The following is a 21,662-nucleotide window of genomic DNA, read 5'->3' as shown; positions in this document are numbered from 1 at the left end:
TGGTTTTGGGATTTAATCATCAATTAGATCTTTGGGCATCACAACTATCATCTTATTTTGGTCCCTCGAACTACTGTCTTCTGGTTACAGTCCTCACAAAGTTCGACTATAATTCTCTAACTAAAGTTTCCCTACTACTCTTCACTGTCCTTCACTGCCTACTACATTCCTTTGACCATAATCACTCGACTAATGATCACTGAACACCATCATTTGACATACCTTTGACCTCCATCACCCAACAATAGTCCTTCGACTTATAATCTTCTAATTATTATCACTAGTCTACTCTGATGCCTACTATCTTCATTGCCAATTATTGTTAATCATGACAACACACTTTATCACTTATAAGTTTAACAACAACAACAATAATAACAACAACATCAAGCCTTTGTCCCACAACGTGGGGTCGGCTACATGGATCCTTTTTCTCCATTGTATCCTATTAAAATCAAATTCTAGTTTAAATCTAATAAGGAAATATCATTTCTAATATTCCATAACCAAGTCTTTTAGGTCTACCTTTACCTTTCTTAACATAAGTCAAATCTAATACCTTTACTTTCCTAACCGGGTCATTGCAAGGCCGCCATTTTATTTGACCAAACCATCTATGTAGACTCTCTCTAATCTTATCTTCCACCGGAGCTACACCAACCTTTTCACGAATATGCTCATTTGTATCCTATCTCTAAGAGTAAAGCCACTCATCCACCTAAGCATCCTCATCTCTGTAACACTAAACTTAGTATTATGCTTCTCTTTTAATGGCCAACATTCAACACCATAAAGCATTGCTAGTCTCACCACCATCTTATAGAATTTCTCTTAAGTTTCAGGTAGACTTTTCTATCACACAACATGCCCGATGCATTCCTCCACTTCAACCATCAAACTTGAATTCTACTGATAATATCCTCATCTATTTCACCATTACTTTGAACAATAAATTCAAGATATCTAAAATGTGTATTCTTATTAACGACTTGATCACCCAATGTCATAATCCCCTCACTAGGTATATTACTACTAAAGTTACACTCTATATATTCAGTTTTAGACATACTCAAGCGAAATCCTTCAGACTCTAAGGATGATCTCCATAATTCAAATTTACCTTCAACTCCCTCTTTAGTCACAATACACAATATTGATATCAACAATGACTCTCAACTTTAACACTAGGATTTATGCTAGATTTTATCATAGGGCTCTTTTAAATTAAACCAAGTAATATGCTTTTTATAATGTAACAATGCCTTCCCTCGAGGAGGGGCATCATTTGTAATCAATAAAAAACAATAGTGGAATAATTTAAACCAAGCAAGATCCCATGGTTTTTCTTGTAAAAACTCTAGTGTCTCTTATAATTCTTGCAATATGCTCTTATTTTTGTGTGTTCTGGGTCTTAGTACAAAGATATGATGTTAAACTCTCTATATCTCTACCATTGAGAATGTTCCAACAACAATCACATTTGTTGATAAATCCTAAAAAATAATTTTAGGGGGCCCTCTTACGTATGTGATCGATTGTTCATGGCACTACTAAGCCTTAAAGCAATGATATAATCCCTCTTAATGTTTGATATTATCATCTTTGGCTTCAAATTAGGTCTAGATCAAATGGTTTTCTCCATGGTTACATGTCAATGATCTAGTATTGAGCTTGTTAATGGTCACATTTTTTGGAGTTACATCCACAATAACATCTTCATCTACATCCTATTTGTCCACATTATCATTTTCATCAACTCTTAAATCTTTGAAAGATGTTGGACTAACTAACCTTCCATCACCATCATTTTTACTACATTATGATATTAAAATATTTTTTTGAGCATTAGACACACAAATGAGAGATATGTGCTTAATATATGTGGATATATGGGTGCAAACGGGTTGATTAGAGCTCGAGTTACCCCTAGCTTAAGCATGAGCTTGATTACTTAATCAAGCTTGAGCTTTATCCAATGAATTCGAGCCGGCTCACAAGTTTATTCATTTATTATGAAAGAGAAAAACCAATTATGTTTTAAACAATTATTTATAATAAAAAAGAAAAAAAGAGAAATTATAAGAAAGATAATAAAGAATAACTTAATATAAGAAAATGAGATATTATTTTCAAACATTTTTAAAAACTTTATATATAAAATCTTGAATCCTAATATATTTTAAACATATTTTACATTAATATTTTTTAAAGGAGTCGTCTAACGAGCTAATGAGCCGAGTCGGTGCTAGCTCAAGCTTGACTCGTTAGCTCATTGAGCTTAGCTCACGAGTCATTTATCGAGCTGAGCTCGAACCAAATCATAAAACGGCTTGACTCATTTAAGCCTCTATATGAATATCTCATTAAACAAAGATTATATTCTATTGCTATCTAGGGGTGTCAATTTTTGACATGACCCAAAACTTGACCCGAAATTTTTTGGATTTGGGTCGATTCGTTTGTAAAACGGGTCGGGTTTGGGTTTAACAAACCGATCAATTTCAAAAATCGGGTCGAGTTCAGGTTGACCTGGAAACCCGAACCCGGAAATGACTGGGAAACGATTTGCCTCTGGATCATTTCAAAAATGACCTGAAAATGACTTGGAAACTATTTGCTTGCATCTGCTGCTGCCCGTGTTGCTTGACGTGTCAAGTCGCTTCGCGTTCATTGTCTGACAGGTGCGTCACTTCGCATCGCTTCACATGCTGCAGATGCACGCTTGCGCCACCACTGCTGCTGTGCGCCTGCGCCGTCACTGCCGCTGCACCCCTGCGTCGCCGCTGCCGCCACTTTGCCGCCGACAACGGGAGCTCAGCTCGCACTTTTTCAGCCAAATATGTAAATTAGGGTTGGGTCGTGTCAACCCGGCAAACTGCGCGGGTCGGGTCCAAGTTGAAATAACTGACTCTTTTGTAAAAAAGGGTTGGGTTCATGTTGCCCCGTTTAGATCCGGGTCAACTCAGATTCGAACCGAACTTGCCCCGTCAACCTAAATTGACACCCCTATTATTATCTCAGTTAGTGTAATTAATATCATAAACTTTGCTCCATGGAAATGATACATTACTTCTTCAAGTTAAATTAATTATTACCATTCTCTATAATTTTGTATATAGAAATATATTTTTTGAACAATCAATTATTTATTCCGTTTTCTAATCCAGCTAATATTTTTTTTTTTAAATAAATAAATGTTGAGAATATTTCTCTAATTAGGACTTCTATTAAGCTTATAAAATCGAAATTTCTCATAGGTAATGCTAGTACTTCAAACTTTGCACTTAATTTCAGCCAGCCCTTGAGAGTGGGTGTGGTTCATCCGGCCTGCCCCATAGGAGGCGACCAAAACCCTTGGGGCGGAGCGCTAAGCCGGCGCTAGTAGCGTTGGTAGTGATGCAACAAGAACAACCGGCGGCAGCAAGTGGCGAGCAGGCAGCCGCAAAGACTCCGGCTCCGGACGATCCGGGCCCGCCGCTGCGACCGCCTAAGCCGGTTATTATCGCCGATCTCAACGTCGACCCTCCCGAGAGCGACGGCGAGGACTGCACCTTCGTCCCCGTTTCCGAATCTCCTGTCAGGTTTTAGTACATTCGTAGTCAAAGTTCCATCTTCTTCTTCTTCTTCTTCTTGTGCGGCTCCTAGTTTCATTGCTACGGCCGCCATTACTGCTATTTTGATAATTTGTAGCTATGGTTTATGGTTTATGTATCTTCAATTCAAGGAAATGATCTTTATTAATTGAAAAGGTGGAGTTGGCACTCCACTAGGCATTAAGAGAAAAGTTAAGAGGAAGTATACCTCTTCTGCTGAGGAAAAGCAACAGCCTTTTAGGCTCTATATAAATGTGTAGCGTGGGGGACACTGCAGCACTTGATCTTTACCAACAATCCACTATGAAATTTCCTTCTTAGGAACTTGGAGATTGTATGTCCATACAGGCCTATGTACGTAACTTGTAGGTAGCAAGCAGGTTGACGCTCAAGGAGGTATGCTTGCACAAAATACACCTTGCCGTAAGGGCTACTTTCCAGAACATGGATTGAGACTGGAAGGTATTCACCCTAATGAACCTCACGATCTAGGAGCTCTCAGTCTGGGGAACCCAATCAAGGTTGCACACATTCTATGCGAGTTTAGTTAGAGAACTTGCCTTACCAAGCCTACACTCGAGGAGGCACTTGCGTTATGAGGACTCAATTATTTCAGTGATTCTTCCTAGTCAAAGCTATCCGTTTTCCATGGATATCCTCATCCTAAGAGTTATTATGACACTTAAAAGGGGATAAATTGGGTAATTTTTAAAAACACTTCTTATAGAATAAATATATTAATTTTGATTTTCTAGAAAATAAAGGTAAATAAAAATGATAATTCAAAACATCATCAGTATGATAAAAGCTCATAGAATGGATAGAAGATAGCATACACAATAGGATCGATGCCATCACAAACAATAGAGGACCTTGTTAGGAAGGATGCTGAGAATAATGGGACCGCTTGCTCTATGAATGGTGGAAGCACCACACGCAACTCGCATACATAGATATGAGGGGGTGTAGCCCACTCATCTATACTTGACTATCATTATCCTTAGTAAAGGCCATTCAGAATAAGGAGTTCTTTAAATGTCTGACGTTGATGAAGGTGGGCGCCAACTACAGGGACATGTCCAAATTTTACTTGTTCCATAAAGATCGTAGGCACAATGTGGGAAATATAGGTACCTTCGAAGCCTAGTGGAGGATTTGATAAAGGCAGAAAAACTGAAGGACTTAGTCCTAGTTGACCTGGGCAAGCAAGCAGGGAAGCTTCTTGTAGAGGACCAGCAGATTGACCTAGTTCCTGCTCATGCTATCCACATTAAACCCTTGAATAATATGGAGCCAAGATATCTTTGCGACCTAGCCTCAAGTGAAAATGCTTGGGAGAGTTTAACTTGGCTAATATGCCCATAAAACTTGTAATAGAGGTCGCTCGGATTACCTTCAGTAAAGTGGACAAGCTGGTTAGTGGTAACCCCTTCAACGATGTAGTGGTGGTTACTGTATTGATCGCCAATTATCAAACATATAGCATCCTTATTGATACAAAGAGTTATGTTAACATCATTTTTAAGCTTTTTGTGATAAGATGAACGTGCTTGCCTCTCAACTTACTTCCTTTATAGGTTTTTTCTACGGTTTCTCGAGTGAGCAATGAGAGATCAAGGGGAGGATTGCTCTACCTGTAACCTGGATTGAGGAGAATTGAATGTTTCCATATTTAAATGCCTTCACAACAAAGATATGGCTGAACATGGCTGAACAATGCGAGGCTCTACCTAAATTTCTCTTGCTGCAAGTGGGAGAGGAATGTCACTACACTTGCCACATAGTTCGACATGATTTGTGCATGCACAAAACCATAAATCATGATCTTAATGAGCACAGGATATAGAGGGAACCATGGGTCGAGCTTTAAATGGTCGTAAGGGAAACATAGTTTATCCTTCTATAATGTATTAAGTTACTCAACCTCCGAGGGAACTCATGCCATGAGATTGCAATCTATGTTGCATTACTCCAAAAAGATCATAACAATGAGTAGTTCGCTAGTATGGCATGGTAGTACTCAAACTTGCTGAAGGCCTTGTGGCATCTCCTTAAAGTAGTCATCTCTTACGGGAGCACCAATGTTAGGAAAAGGAAGAGAGAGATTAAGAGGAGAGAGAATTTTGCCTAAGAAATGAAGGAAGAAATACCTCAGTCAAAGGTTGAGAGGGTGTTTATAGGAAAAATAGTGGCTTGAATTTCAAGGAATGAGTCATATTCTTCATTAATAAGCAAGATATCACCTCGCTCTCTCATCATTATGAAAAGATCCTCTTAACTTAGATCACTCACCTCATGAAGAGTTTCTCTTAGACAAATAATTGAAAGTCGCTCTTAGATAGATAATGAAGAGTCGCTCTCAAACAAATATCAAAGAGTCTCCACTGGTAAGCAACGAAGTGTCATCATTGGTAAAAGAAATAAGGAATCACCACAACCAAATGGAAAAAACATAAGCTACAAATAAAAATTAGGAGTATATATGGCATAGAATGTTTTATTGCTTTTGCAGTTATATTTTTATGTATCGCATACGAGTGAGTTTCTATCATTCACTTTCTAGAAATGCTTATATATAGAGTCTAAAAGGAGGTTGGAGGACATTGTGCCCCTTTTCACCAAGTGAATAGGACGAATCGACCTACAATAAAAAATTGCCACTCCAAAAACATTCGAGTCACCAACACTTTAGGCTTCAGGTTTGGCATCTCCTTGCGCAACATAGCAACCTTGTCACTCAAAGTAAAGGTATTGGCCTTCTCCAAAGTCTGTATCCTCCTCTTCCCTTCCTTAAACTCGACCCTGATGCACACTAGCTCCTCCAAAGCCTGAATTCACATTGGTAAAGCCTCTAATGGAAATGACATAGGTGCAGGGATCTCATTGTCTCGATGACTAGGAGGGTTTGGCTTTTAAACTACTGGAGGTGGTATAGTAGAACAAGTAAGGAGTTCTTGAGTGAGCGGACATTGCATCACTTCTTTGTGTGCTTGTTGGTCTCCAAGAGATCTATGAGATCTTTGCTGCAGGAGGGGCTCCTAAGAAAGTTGTTGTTTGTTGGCCAATAGAATCCTGCGCCTTTGGAGTCACTACTATAATATGAAGTGAAGAGTTGTGAAGAGATTATTCCCTATCTTAAAGCTAAGGGGAACCTTGTTGGCCTCCACATATATACCAAATCAGTGCGAGCAAAAGTGACGAGAGTAACGATCGACGAACATGATTTTTGACAAGCACGATGCTTCACTAAATTGCTCGAACAACCTCCAATCGTCAAACGGACTACACCGATGCGATCAGAGCATAAAAATAGCTAAAGGGTGACCCATCGTAGTTGAATTGAGTGATGACGATCGAAATCGACGTCTATGAATGTTAAATTGCGTGACATTGCTTTAACAACATCCGTTTGCTAGACAGACTTTGCCGTTGCGTTCGAAATGTTGAAATTATCTAGAAACGACTATAATATTGTTCGGGTTCTTGCACAAGAAAAGTGTAAAATTTGCACAAGTTTCGAGGCAATGCATGTAAACCGAGATGCATGAGAATTGAGTAAATTACATGAGGATCGTTTAACACTCTTGTTTACTTTTAACAATATTTAATATATATATCCTATTCCTGTTCAAACCCTACAATTCGGCGTCGTTTCTGATGTGATCATTATCCCTGCATCTCATGTTCCCTATTTCACTTATCCATTCATCTTGTCTCCCTCTCAGTCGAACACCAACACAAGCCCTCAGTAGCAACTCCCACTTCCTCTCTCATGCACTCCCACTCTCTGCCTCACCTGTCTCCACTCTCTGCTCTAACAAACCATAACCCTATCTCCTCTCAGTCGCACACAAGAGCATGTCCAAACACTTCCTCTTGACTTCTATTCCCAACCGATCCCACTATAGCAGCCCTCCTCGACCTCCCTCATGTGAATGACAACAAACCTGCTCCTACACTGACTCCCTCAACTACCTGCACTGAACTTCCTTTGTTCCCAACATCTCCTTCAGCTACCAACCGCAGCAGCCCTCCCTGTTCGACTCACCGTAGCAGTCGATCTCACCTTTTAAAATACTCTCAAATATCAAAATTAACCATTAATGAATTTTGATTTCAATAAAAAATCTAAAACACATGAATAATCAAAATTTGAACTTTGAAATGAAATCTAATCAACTAAACTTAAAGAGAAAATCTCTCCAACCTCTGTAGTAGTTTATCGAGGTGGATAAATTTGAAAATCACTTTAGATCACAAAGAATGAACGTTTAATCAGGAATATCACTATGATTCTTTCTCAAACAATCTCTTTCCAATAAGGCCTAAGACTACAGAATCATGGGATCTTGATCGTGTTCATCATCATTCCCCCCACCATCTGCTTTAAATGTGCTGTGATAAATTTTTTATTTTCAATATCTAATTCTGTTACTACTATACTCTAGATACTAAGTATATGTTCAACGACTAGCCTTAAGTGAAAGTTCTCTCTCGTTATCAGGAAGGGTAATCAACTATAGGGGCTTGCGTCTATAGGAAACTAGAACTCATATCATAAAGTCATCGCAAAATGTGGGGAAAATCTTTAGGTACTGCCTTATCTAAAGCCCAACATCTCTTCTGAAAATTTACTATGGAATCTAAACTCGTTAAAACTCTCCTCACCGGCAAAAAAGAATGGGTTGTAGAGAGGCCGGGGCGCAAATTTTCGGAGCCCACAAACCTTAAGAAATTGATCAAGAAGATCCCAAGTCCTAGTATACAAGCCATATGCCCATTGAGTAACAACCACTACTTCATACTCACTAAGTGGATAACCTAAAATCTCACTCGTTTTGAAGTAGATCCTAGGCTCTCTTGATTAGCTCCCTGTGATCAACATACATAAACTTCTCAAAAATAAAGAAGGAATCCATCTTACTTCTAATTTTCACTCGCTACCGCCCAACCTTCTCCAACGTAGGGTGAGTACTTGATGGCTCTAATTGAGAATGAGGCTACATAGTTGGATCAACTTCCTTGTGAGTAGAGCTCATCACCTCAGGTAGATTACTCATGTTAGAGGGGACTTGATGAGCTTCTTTTAATTTGAATACTCACTTAGTATGCCTTTCAACAAGAGGTATGTCACTAGAATTCGAAGAAGAAGCGAAATTTGCTTGACTTGACTTATCCACCTCGCCTAATTCATTGCCTCAAATACCTTGCTAGATTTTTATCATTTTGCCTCTATTGCTTTTAGTTTGCGAAGGAGGCCCTTCTAGAGTTTTCGAGTGTTAACACCAACATACTTCATGGACTTGCCCAACGCACTCTCCCTTGAAGACTCATCTAACGTACTTTCCCTTGAGTGCCCTTCCCAAGCATTTACCTCGAAAGACTCGTTTGAGGCACTTAGCCCTGAGGACTCGCAAAGAGTACACCCTAGGGGCCTCATGAGCCTTGTCAAGGATAGACAATCATGTGTGCACCTTTTAGCCTAATTTACATGTCTGTATTAATTTATATATATTAGATAATGTATTATTTTCCTTATTATTTTGGTTTAACTTTTTCTTTATCCCTCTTAATCTAATAAATAAATTGTTAAGAGGCATATTTTGAACTTCATACCATTTTCACTGTACATAGATATTATTTAGTTTCCATCTACTCTTCATACTTATTGACTTTCTCATCCTATTCTCTTACTCTAGCTAGCCTAACTTGTAGTAGAATAAGGTGTCGCCATTGGATAAATTTGGGTCTAAAAGAGATAGAGGGAGCTTTAGAGGAGAGTTTTAGGAGAGGCACAAAGGAGTACTAACTGAGTTTATTCATTTATCAAACTTTGAGAATGAGGGGATATGTGGTCCTGCAAAATGAGGAGCCAAGTATCTTTCCCTTGAAATAGTATGTTACTGCCATCTTCACATGATAACCATAATGCTCCACGATGAAGATCCAGCAAGTGTTATTCTATCATGTGTAATTTTTGTCCAAAATAGGTGGCTGTTTCTAAAGTTTCCTCTTCTCACAAATTACTGTTCATGAGAGTTGGGGTTGCTGCTTCTTTTTCCTCATTCTCTAATGCACGGTGGCTTTGCTACAATTCACAAGCACTTGCACACACACAAAAAAAATAGTTTCTTATATTTCTGTTTGCTCTTTTACCGGGTACCTTCTTCACAATTACATTTCTTGTTTTGGCTGTTGAACTTGATTGTATTTTTTTTCCATATACAGGAATCATATTGTGACGTGGTCTCAAGTTTGTGTCATCTACTTTATGTTATAATGTGACTGGTTATACGGTGTAGTTGATTTTCATTTTGGAATCAAAATGCTCAAAATTTGCATGTGTAATACTTTGTTTTCTAATACTTGGATGGTTCCTTGGCATTCTTAATTGCATCAAATGTTTATATGTGTGTATCTTTTCGTCTGTTTATCTTTTGCTTATAAAAAGTATTATTTCTTATTTAGGTATTTTTTTTGTTGTTTTGCGTTCAGAAACCTGTCAAAATTTTAAATTTGGTGAGAATTGTACGATAAAAAGTACCATAAGCCTATGATTTGCATATGTCTAAAGCTATTTTCATACTTTATCATTTATGAATTTTGTTGTTTTCTATGTTAAAGTTAACACACCATTTCAACTTTCTCTTTAAGTACTCCATTTGTACTTGCAGGAGCAGCAATGATGACACGACTCAATCAAAAAATGTTGTAATAATCAAAGATCCTGATGTCATTGAAAGTGAAGGTAAGGATTTTTTAAAGGTAGTGCAAATTGAACGAATAAAGTAGATTTACTTAACTGAATCTCAGAATTGGATCAACAATGCCATGGCGTCTCCCTTTCCCGCGAAGAAAAAGTCACTACAATAAAAGCTGTGAGTATTTCTTCGTATATTCCTTAATTTGTTAGTGAGAATAATTCTGTCTTGATGAGATATTGTTTGTTCAGTCATCTTACTTGCTATACTTGAGTGCCATGGGGGAAGAGTGCTTGATTTACTTATGCATGTAGTTGTTTCCTGTTAAGGGGATGTTTGCAATGGAGGAGGAAGTGCTTGGTTTACTCCCGTAAGTAATTTTCTTTTAAGGGGCTATTTGGATGCGGGTGCTTGGAGTCTAAAGGAAGAAGTTTGCATGTATTTTAATTGTTTTGATGTGTGGTGTAAGGAAAAGTAAATGCAAAGTGAGATTCTAAGACTTTAGCTCGCAGGCCCTAATTTGCTTGAAAAAGAAAATCATTTGATTTGGGCAATTTGTTTTTACTTTGGTTTCTTGCTATGTTTGAAAGTGCTCTGAGGGAACTTAAATGTGGAAGGCACACCAGGACAGATGGTGCATTGGTCTTTTTAAAATATCTTTTGATTAAAAAGCAAAATTTGAAATATGCGAAAGCGTTTAAGAGATTTAAAGATTCAAATAAAAAACCAAAGACCAAAAGAAAAAGAGAGATTTTTTTTTTTTAATTTTTAGAATATATATAATTTTTCTCTTATGATTTTAAAACAAAGTTCAATAAAAAACCATTCACTAAAAGCCTCTTTCACAAAGATAATTAAAATAAAACAAGAGTGCGGTAAAATAAATTGCAAGAAAAGTAAAATGCATAAAAGTAAGAATATGCAAATCAAGTTTATAGTGGTTCGGTCAAATCGACTTACATCTACTCCCAAAAGGTCATCCTCTTTAGTTATTGCACTAACTCAGACTTTTTCAACACATAGCTAGGTGGAGAAGCCATTATCCCTTACCATAGGTAGAGAATAACCTTTACAGATTTCGACGAATCTCCTTCCTCTCGTCTCTTGAACCGGGAGAGATGTCATCCCTTCTTTTTCCTCCACGGCTCAATAGAGTTGCCAATCTCTCCTCTCGCCTCCTTGACTCGGTAGAGATGTTGATCCCTCTCGCCTCCTTGACCCGGCGGAGATGCCAACCCTCTTTCTGCTCCTCGCAGTGATGGAGATACCGTCCCTCCTCTCGTCTCCATGGCCCACTCTTGTCTCCACAACCCAGCGGAGATGCTGATCCCTAGCCTCCTCGGTTAGCAAATCTTTCGCACCAAAGACTCTCCTTCTTAGAGCTCCACCAAAACAGTATTGGAGGACTTAAGGTGCTGGCTAGCGGAGTAACCGTGTGACCCCTCTCACACCCCTTGACTCCCTCAAGGTATTCTCCCTCTCTCAACCTCACCTCCTCTCTCTCCTTTGTGAAGTAGACTCTCTTCAAGCTCTCTCCCAAGAAGAAAACATATTTGATTGCTCAAGCCCCCTTGCCTTAAAGACATAACAAGAGTTTATATAGTGGGCTCTCAAAAACTCTAATTTTTATTATCAAGTCTTCTGATCCTACATTATGATGCATATATCATACAATATGATTAGATTAATTTCGTAGAAGATTGTATATTACAATTCACAATCGTGCAGTACGATTAGTTATATCGAAACACATATCGTCTAGGAAGAACTGAGTTCATCTAGTTGAACTTTATGTTGTCATCTAGTACGATCGAGATCATATAGTATGATCATTAATGATTAGATCTTGATTCGATTCCTTAATCTATGTGATTAAATTAGCAATTTTAATTAATGTTCGTACATCATGAATCGGTTCATACAGCACAAACCAATTCAAATTTTAAAATTCAAACTTGCCTATTTTACGTAACATAGATTCGACGGTGGGATATTATCAAAATAACTTATCTTATAATATGATTAGTTATAGCCATTTTTTGTTAATCTTATTGAATTAAATATTTTAATTAATTTCTATTTGAATGGATCGCATAGTATGATTTGGATTATATAGTACGATTAACTGAAAAATTAAAATATTATTTTACTCCCCCTTGTGTGTATGTGTATAGTTGCTTAGCCAACATACACCTGATACAAAAATTGATTTAAGAAAAATTAGAAGTGCAGACTCTGTCAACCACAGATCGACTTAGACACTGATGCTACACTATCTTAAACTTGCTTTTACTTGTTGTATGCTGTACCTTAAATGGTTAGTGAGATATAAGAAAAATATGCAATGTATAAAATAAGAATAAGAAGTATTTATCCAATAATGTTTGTAATCATCAAAACACAAGGTCTGGCTTCCATATTGTTACAATGTTGACCCTCTTCTTGCTACTTGCATCACCATCACATCCCTCAACGTGTCTGCCATCACCTCATGGTATTGTCTATCATGCACCTTTTCGTTCTTGTTCAAGCGTGAAATAGTCTTATATCTTGATTTTCCATCTATTGCATTGCTTGTCTGCTTATCATTATTGCTTGATCTTATATGATAATACTGGTTGTGATCTTCATTTGTTCATCGCCTTCATTCATTGTCTCTTGCCTCTCGATATGCCTTTACCCATTGACTCTCTTGGTCGTTTGGTTTTTTCCTTATTTTAATAAACAAGATGGATAATATTTTGAGTCATGTGATGACTTTAATATGTGGATCATATTTATAAGTAATAATGCAAAAATAATAAAAGTAGAAATAGAAATTTGTATTGTATAAAAACTTTTATGTCCTAAGGACATAATAGGGATCCTCTATAGATATTTTCTTAGCATATTAAATATAATCTCAACAATAAACTACACAATGTCAGATATAATCTCAACAACATACTACCTTTTCTCGATCTTCTCATACCACATCATACTTTCTATTTTTTGCGCCCTTGCTTGTAGGCCCTCGGTTCTAAACTTTACATCAGACAACAACAAAAATAAAGAATTATTTCATTGCACTGACTTTACAAATAGCCAATCAATGCTTAGTAATTAATTAGAATACATCTCATTTAGGGTTGTCTATTTTGTTAAAAAAGGAAAGTAGAGTAAAATGAAATACATAGTAAAACAAATGCAATGCATTTGAAATATTTAGAGTTGTTGGGATAACTGTAAAACAAACGTAGGTGGTTACTTTTTGTGTTTGATTTGAAGGAAAACGAACACAACAAAAAATTCAATGATGGTGATGGCCAATGGAGGCTCGTTAACAGTTGGCAAGCAGTGGTGGCTGCAATGGCCATGGCGGTGTTAGCGGGCGGTGATTGACAATCTGTGGTAGTGATGGCTGGCAACGAGTGATAGTGGGCGAAAGGGGCGGGTTGTGGCGGGTGGATGAACTGAGCGGCGATAAGCAAATAAGCCTTTACTTTAGTATTGTATTAAAAATTCACCCAAAATCAGATGAATTCCAAATACATTGAAAACGAACTAAAGTGTGCAACCCTATATTTCTTTTGCATCAAATCAAAGACTAATATTTTTAGAATCCCATCATTTAGAGTACTTTTCACCCCTTTTAGTTTAAACTAAGCAACCCATTCAAACAAAGAAACCTAATGATTGGCTTCCAAAAGTCCTTATGGTAGAGGGAAGATAAAGAAGTAAAATCATAGTGTCTAAACTAAATATAACATGAAGAAAACAAAGAGTGCAATAAACAAATTTACGGTGTGCAAACTCCTTAGTCCACGTAACATTTGCTCCATATCTACTATCATTGTTGCATGAGATTGCTTCAAGTATTCCTGAGAAGTAAGAGGAGTTTAAATATGAGGCATGACAACTCATTTAGTCATTCTTCAAGCCACAAGGAAGCTGTTTAACTTGTTATCTTTAATGCCTGTGAATTTGATTGATGAATTTTCTTCTCAAAATTTGCTTGATAGCTGAAATCGATCCTATTAGCAATATATGGGTTAGATTCTAATTTAAGGTAAAATATTATGATATTATCGAGCTTCATTATGGTCCTTTTAAAGTGGAGTTTGTGCTCGTTTTTAAGTTTGTAAAGCTACTATTGGTGAGTTTTCAATGCCATTCAACAATGAAGCGTGGCCTTTGTATTCTCAGGGTTTGGTTCAAGTTGCACGAAAAATGCCCAAAAATGCTCATGCACACTTCCTACTTGGTCTGATGTACCAGAGATTGGGTCAGCCTCAAAAGGTACTTTTTTACCTATATGACAATTTTACTCTGAATTCTCAGCATATTATTTATTTGGTCATTCTCAGTACTCAATAGGCAGTTGCAGCATTTGAAAAATCATCAGAGATATTGCAAAGGGATGAAGAAGAAATTCGCAGACCAGATTTGCTCTCTCTAGTACTCAATCACCATGCACAGGTGCTTTTTTATTACAATTTACACTATTCTTCTTTCTTCTTGTTTTGCTTTATCTGATACATATTTTAAGTCAGTTGACTTAAGTTGTTTTCACGCTTATCTTTTCTTTGTTTACAGTGCATTTTGCAGGTAAACACATGTGATAGCTCAGATAAAGAACTGGAACCTAGTGAACTAGATGAGATTCTTACAAGGATGAGAGATTCATTGCACTTAGATGCCAAGCAAGCAGCAGTTTGGAACACACTTGGGCTTATACTTCTTAGAACCGGTCGTTTTCAGGTTCTTATATGTTTAATTATTTTTATTTTACTTCTTTCCTTTTAGCTGTGCCATTAGAGATTGTTGATTTATGATTTCTTCATCAATCCATATACACTTATCATGATTTAAATTCTTTCAGAGTGCAATTACTATTTTATCTTCTATATTGGTTATCACGCCAGACTACTTGGACTCACTTGCTAATCTTGGCATTGCATACCTTCAAAGGTTCTACTTCTTCTTATCTAATTCTATGCATTGACCTGTTGAGACATCTAATTCAGTTAATGCATTATGCTTCTAGGAGATGCTGGATTCTATCCTGCATCTCTTTTATTGGGGGCTAATATTATTTGCTAATTTGGATGGTGTGATGATTTGCACATTAATGAATGATTGTTATGAAAAATTAATAAAGAAACTAAATGCTTAACGTAAAAGCTTATCATGCAAATTACTCAAAATTATAGGGATGATGTTAATAGAAAGGGAATTATAGAAACTTGAAAAGATTATGAAGGCCAGCTTGGTGAGCTTTGATGCAGAGTTATGTAGAAATAACCTTGCATGCAAGATTTTCCCAAGTTGGATTTTGCTTGAAGAAGGGGTTGCTGGCATTGAGGCTGACTGGTTGCAACTGGTTGTAGATTTGGGTGTAGCTGGGTGCAGTGTCCACACAAGTTGAGTTTTGTTATGGGCATAAATTGGATATATTTTTCACCATTGTCTTGGTTGCTATTGGGTATAGCTCTGTGCTTGGGTGCAGTCTAAGCTCGAGCTTGGAAAATTCCATGTTTTACATAGAAACTAATTTATGATAGGGTCATTTAGAACAAGTTTAGGGTTATGACTAATGTGTGCCTTCGAGGTGGATTTTGAGAAAAGGAAATGATCATGTTGGTTAACAGCTAAGAAACAAAAAATTTGGAAGCACTAACCATTATGAATTCCATGGATGCCTAGATGTTAGTTGATCGTAACCGTGATGATGCTTACTATGAAATTGGGCTATAACACCATTTAGCAATGGAAGGTCAACATATTGTTTGTGAAAGCCTTGAAGCAGTCATAGTAGAAGTAGGAGTCTTTACATAGATAGAGAAAAGAACAGTGAAATGGGAAGAATAGAAGGTTAGAAGAGAATTGGTATCAAACCAGGGATTTTGGAGGATAAGTTAGTACAGCTCTTGGGAGGTAAAGGAAACAATGCAATGATCATAATTTTCATTCAAAATACTATGTGTTACTTGACCCTTGTATCTCTATTTATGTTAGATGATCCTTATTCATATGACAATTCAATCATTAAATATTTAATATAATACCAACCATATCATATGATGAAACATGACACCATTGCCCATAACAATTCAAATAAAGAAAACTAAAGATTTTACATGACTGCCCATAAATATGACTAGAGCATGATCATCAATATATTATTTTGATGTTCCACCATCAATGAACAAACATAGTTGTAGGGATTTATATTTACATGAGCACTAATACAAACTAGAGTTTTTATTGAAAGGATGGTATTTTATTGAATATAGTGTGAGCCTGCAGGTTGGTGGTACGGAGGAGAAGTATTGAAATGCTATATTAGGTATAAGCTAGGGGATGGTGACTAGGATGTGTGGTTATCTTAGATGATCTTTTTTGTGACTGCTTTTTGAATAACTCAAAGAAAAGGATCACACACAACTCCAGAGCTATAAAAAGTTCGATTGAAAACCCTACATGCATGAATTCTAGTTTTAATCCAAACAATCATCTCCCTAATAATTAAAAACAACTGTTTATCATAATAGCTTCCTTAAATCTTTTTTAAGTCAAGACCCATACAAATTGTAAACATCAACTTGACCAAGGAGAAAGCATAAACAATACTAAAATGATATGAACAATTACTACAACATTCATGCATGCTAAAATTCTAGAAGGCTGTAGATTGCCATGGTTTCTTCTCGATCATAGTGCATATTGCAACAAGACATTTTGTTGAATTACATCAAGATCGATCTATAAACTTCTGTATTTCTATTTTTTTGCTAGTTTCTTTTTCTTGTGACATGCGTTTATACGCTTATACTAATATGTTATATAAATGCTTTTCTTACAGTGGAAATTTGGAACTTTCTGCAAAATGTTTTCAAGATTTGATTCTGAAGGACCAAAATCATCCTGCTGCTCTGATCAACTATGCCACCTTTCTTTTGTGTAAATATGGTTGTGTTATTGCAGGTACAACACTCGAATTTGGGTTGCTTATCATTGTTGCTGCTTCTTTTGTTAGATTTCATTATAATTTGTGCTAGGAATTCCATGTACCTCCATATACTATTTTATATATACTTATTAATATTTTTGACTCATTAGTTGTCTTGAACATGCATATCAATATTATGGAGCATCGCAGATAATTGATTTTACTTTTTGGCCAACGGTTTTTAGTATTTTTTTTATATGGATTTTCCATGTCTCCTGGACATGTACGAGAGCTAGATTTGTTTGGTTTCATTGAACTTTCAATCAAATTCAAGCATGCTTGAAATGTGGTCTTGATTCTCCGGTGAAGAGGAAATGTTTACTTGATTCAGTTTTCCGTAGTTCTGGTTATCCAAGTTATAATGGATCAAATAACCAAGGGTTTGATCAAGTATTCCAAGTGTCTTAGACATAAGGTTGTGAGAGAGTATATATTACATGCTGATTAAGATTTCTTTCCTTTGCTCTTTCAAAATTACTGTAAGTATCCTCAAATCTAGTGCAGCTTGTTGTCGAGTAAGTAAATTTTTTTTTCACCCCTAGGCTAATCTTGTTAATTCTTTTGAGGAATCACTGTACATTCTGTGCTCACTGTAGCTCATGCTCTTGGCTAATACCATACTCTATGTAATTGAAACTCCAAGTCAAAAGAATTATGTGGCAAGCACCCCCACACGTCAAAAGGTGACTTTAGTGTTCCACACGTCAAAAGGTAACTTTAATGTTGAACATGTACTGTTCTATTAAAGGCAAAATGCGTGTATGGAATACTTTCAGCCCAAGTCTTTGGATGCCGTGAATTATTACTTTTCAGAATGTGAATCGTTATGCAATCCACCTCCTTTATCTGCTTAGATCTTTGGGTTAAAAGTGGTGCTGCACTTCAGCTTGGTCTCCATAAAACCCCAAATGGTCTTTAAAAAATTTATTGATAAACGTACTGCCCTTGTCATAAATGGATGAAGGCAACCTGAAGTATTTCCAAATTTGTCGGGAAAACATCTTTGCTATTACCTATTATTTTATGGTCATCAAAAACAAAATTAGGCTCATCATTCTGAAACTGTAAAAAATGAAGTATAGGTAATACTCTCGCCATATGTCTCGTAATCCTCCTAAGTACTTCACTCTTTTTGATTATTGGTAGGGGTGTGTACAAAACCCATCTTTTGCTTGAAGGCTTCAATTTGTTGTAAAGTAGACATTCTTTCATAAACCTTTGCACATTTCAGTGCATATTTGACCAATAAACATTGCGATTTAGATTTATTGTACTTGGTCGGTAGATCGAACTAATGTAGATATGAAATTCACTTAATGAGCGTGTCTTGTTGTAGATTGGATTTTGCCTAAAGGTATTATAGTGGCTGACATTTTCTATGCAGAATTATCTCCTTAAAAGTTATTCATCCAGTACTCTGCCACATAATGCCAGACAAATAGCTTGTCATAAGTTGGATAGTTTTTATGGCCACCTTGCAGCATATCACGCCTCAACATATATTATAACGAGTTGCTACTGAGAGTGAAACTTCCAAAACCATAAACAATTGTCACTTTAAAGTTCATATACATCAAATACATATTTTTATTTCAAGAATTAATATTACATTATGGACCCACATCATTTATATATACATCAGCCATTAGCATCTATAATAGAAACTTATATTTTAATATCCTAACACATATAAATGTCCAAAAATATCTCAACGAACACATCTCTTATTAATTGAGTCTATAGTCCTACTCCTAAGCAATACTTTTACTTTTGCTTGAAAAGCAAAAATATGCAGGTACATATGATGTTGAGCATAACATTGTGGGCTCCGAAAATTCGGCCTCGGCCTCCACTCGCGTTTCTTATTCAGCAAGGGAGTTTTAACGAACTAAGTTCCGGGGTAAATTTTGGAAGGCAGATGGGTTTGTAGATAAGACACTACCAGAGATTTCGCCTTCATTTTGTGAGGACTTTATGATCTGAGTTCTGGTTTCCTATAGGCGCAAGCCCCTATAGTTAATTACCCCTCCCGATATCTTATACGGAGGTCAACAAACATCCAGCAAAATATTAAAGTTTAGTATAGAATTTTCTTCAATGCCATGTAAAGCCACATGCATGATCATATAATATCTCTGCAATTTGATCACATAACATATTCAAGATAAATGACTGATTATGCACTACGAAAATATTAAGTCTTGTATGCCAACAATACTATTCTAGCTAATGTCATACTTGATTTATCAATTATATTCATAAATCCTTCTATGTTGAATCATGTATATATGAGAATCTTAATCATCCTGCATAAAAATTATCATACCATTTAATCACATTCAGTTATACTATTCCTTTTTGGTAGAGTTTAATGCAAGGCATCTGTAACATGTGCTATCAAAGTGAACTCATTTAAATTGAGCCAGTAAGCCGTAGGTTGGAGGGAAAGTACTTTCAAGGCATGGTTTCGTGTGAACCCATAAAATGGCTTGTGTAGTTCTAGGAGCCAGAATAACCTTATTGTTTAATTCTAACATTTTTAAAAGTAACTTATTACATCATTGCTATACATTTTATTTGATCTTTGAGAATAACTTTCCACCTTAAATTTTAAATTTTCTAGTTGTGAGCTTGAGACTAAAGAGGGAGTTGAAGGAAAACTGAATTATGAAGGTCAACCTTGCAGTTTAAAAGTTTTCATTTGAGTAGATTTAAAACTAAATATATTGAGTGTAATTTTAGTAATAATAGATCCAATAGAGGGATTGTGATTGTGGACGATCAAGTCATTAAAATAAGTAGACATTTTAGATATCTCGAGTCTGTTGTTCAAAGTGATGGTGAAATAGATGTGGATATTATTAGTAGAATTCAAGTTGGATGGTTGAAGTGGAGGAATAAATCAGGCCTGTTGTGTGATAGAAAAATACCCCTCAAGCTTAAGGGGATATTCTATAAGATTGTGGTGAGACCTGCAATGCTGTATGACACGGAATGTTGGCCATTAAAAGAGAAGCGTAAAATTAAGTGTTGCAGAGATGAGGATGTTTAGGTGGATGAGTGACTTTACTCTTAGTGATAGAATGCAAAAGTTAACAATTTTTTATTGGAAACATGTTTTGTTTCTCTAAATTAATTAGAGTATCCTCTGTGGTCATTGAAAAGTTAACAATTTTTAATCTATTAATAATTATGCAATTGAAATTCTAGAAATCAAAGCCCAACTCAACAAGAATGAGTAGGGCTACTTCGACAATATAATTGGCTTTTAGTCAACTGTGCTAATTTTTAAATCGATTATGGTGATCTATCATTTAATTTACCTCTCTATTTTAGGACCTGGTACCAATGCTGGTGAAGGTGCTTATCCAAATGAAGTTGAAGCTGCAACTGTGGCAAGGGACTGCTTATTAGCAGCAGCAAAAGTTGATCCTAAATCTGGGCCGTTATGGATTAATCTTGCTAATGTATATTATTTGATTCATGACTATAACAATGCAAAGAAATGTTTGGAAAAGGTATGGATGATATATTACCATGTTTAAAGTAAATTTATATTTTATTCCTGATATTTAAAAGGTCCTCTGCCAATATGGCATATAATTGGTACTGCATTTCTGCTCCTTGTCTGTATGGCATTCAACAAAAAGTTTAATAAATTTTGGATGCAACGTTCCATGCTATAGCCTTTACAAGAAGATATTTGAATACAGATAACCAATGAATTGAACATGAAATCTACACCAAAGCATCTTGTAAACTTATATTGTTCTATTCTGCCGCAAAGTCATCTAATCAAAACCTAGATAATGTAGATATAATGATTATCTTTAAATAATTATAATGAATGAGCAAACCTAAACTTTAGTAGATATTATCTTTTGCCTCCAACCACTATGGTATATGGAAAGCTCACAAATATTTCTATAATCTAACTTCTAATATGAGACATCCCTTCTCTATGCTCACCCTAACTGCTCGTCCCTGCATTTGAACTGGTTTCCATTCTTGCATATGCTTGGCCTGTGCTCATGTGCCTTGCCCCGCTACTCCATCCCCCTTGTGCTTTCACATCTTGTCACTGTTTATGCACGCTTGCAAGCTCCCTGGCTGCAATGCTATCATACACTCATACACATATAGTTTACTTGCTTGTGCTTGCATGCACAATGTCACCTGATAGCATGTGGTGGGTTGCCTAATGGTGCGGCCTGGCACTCCGCCCTCATTGAGGGTTGTACTTTACTCGGGTGGCTTCTTTCCCTGCTCTACTACTTTCATTGCTGCTTTCGAGCTGTACTCATTGTTTCTCCCTCTTTTCCATCCCAATTCCACCACAATCTTCTCTTTTCTTGAATGCTCTTAGGGTCCTGATGG

The 21,662-nt window shown here is 36.4% G+C and overlaps 1 protein-coding gene across 1 annotated transcript in view; it reads left to right on the top strand.

Moving 5' to 3' along the window:
• Window positions 1-3,270: 3,270 nt before the first annotated feature.
• LOC110098283 (probable UDP-N-acetylglucosamine--peptide N-acetylglucosaminyltransferase SPINDLY) overlaps window positions 3,271-21,662 on the top strand; it is a 32,309-nt gene continuing 13,917 nt past the window's right edge. Inside the window, exons 1-9 of the mRNA XM_028693030.1 lie at window positions 3,271-3,581; window positions 10,268-10,341; window positions 10,407-10,471; window positions 14,480-14,572; window positions 14,651-14,752; window positions 14,870-15,034; window positions 15,156-15,244; window positions 17,139-17,260; window positions 20,622-20,803. Of these exons, the coding sequence (XP_028548863.1) occupies window positions 3,397-3,581; window positions 10,268-10,341; window positions 10,407-10,471; window positions 14,480-14,572; window positions 14,651-14,752; window positions 14,870-15,034; window positions 15,156-15,244; window positions 17,139-17,260; window positions 20,622-20,803 (1,077 nt within the window). The 5' untranslated portion in view covers window positions 3,271-3,396. The remainder of the gene's footprint in view (window positions 3,582-10,267; window positions 10,342-10,406; window positions 10,472-14,479; window positions 14,573-14,650; window positions 14,753-14,869; window positions 15,035-15,155; window positions 15,245-17,138; window positions 17,261-20,621; window positions 20,804-21,662) is intronic.

This window comes from Dendrobium catenatum, unplaced genomic scaffold (assembly GCF_001605985.2).
Source record: "Dendrobium catenatum unplaced genomic scaffold, ASM160598v2 fragScaff_scaffold_218, whole genome shotgun sequence".
Lineage (NCBI taxonomy): Eukaryota > Viridiplantae > Streptophyta > Magnoliopsida > Asparagales > Orchidaceae > Dendrobium > Dendrobium catenatum.
Note: the sequence above shows the minus strand (reverse complement) of the source record. Positions and strands in the feature narration are given on the sequence as shown.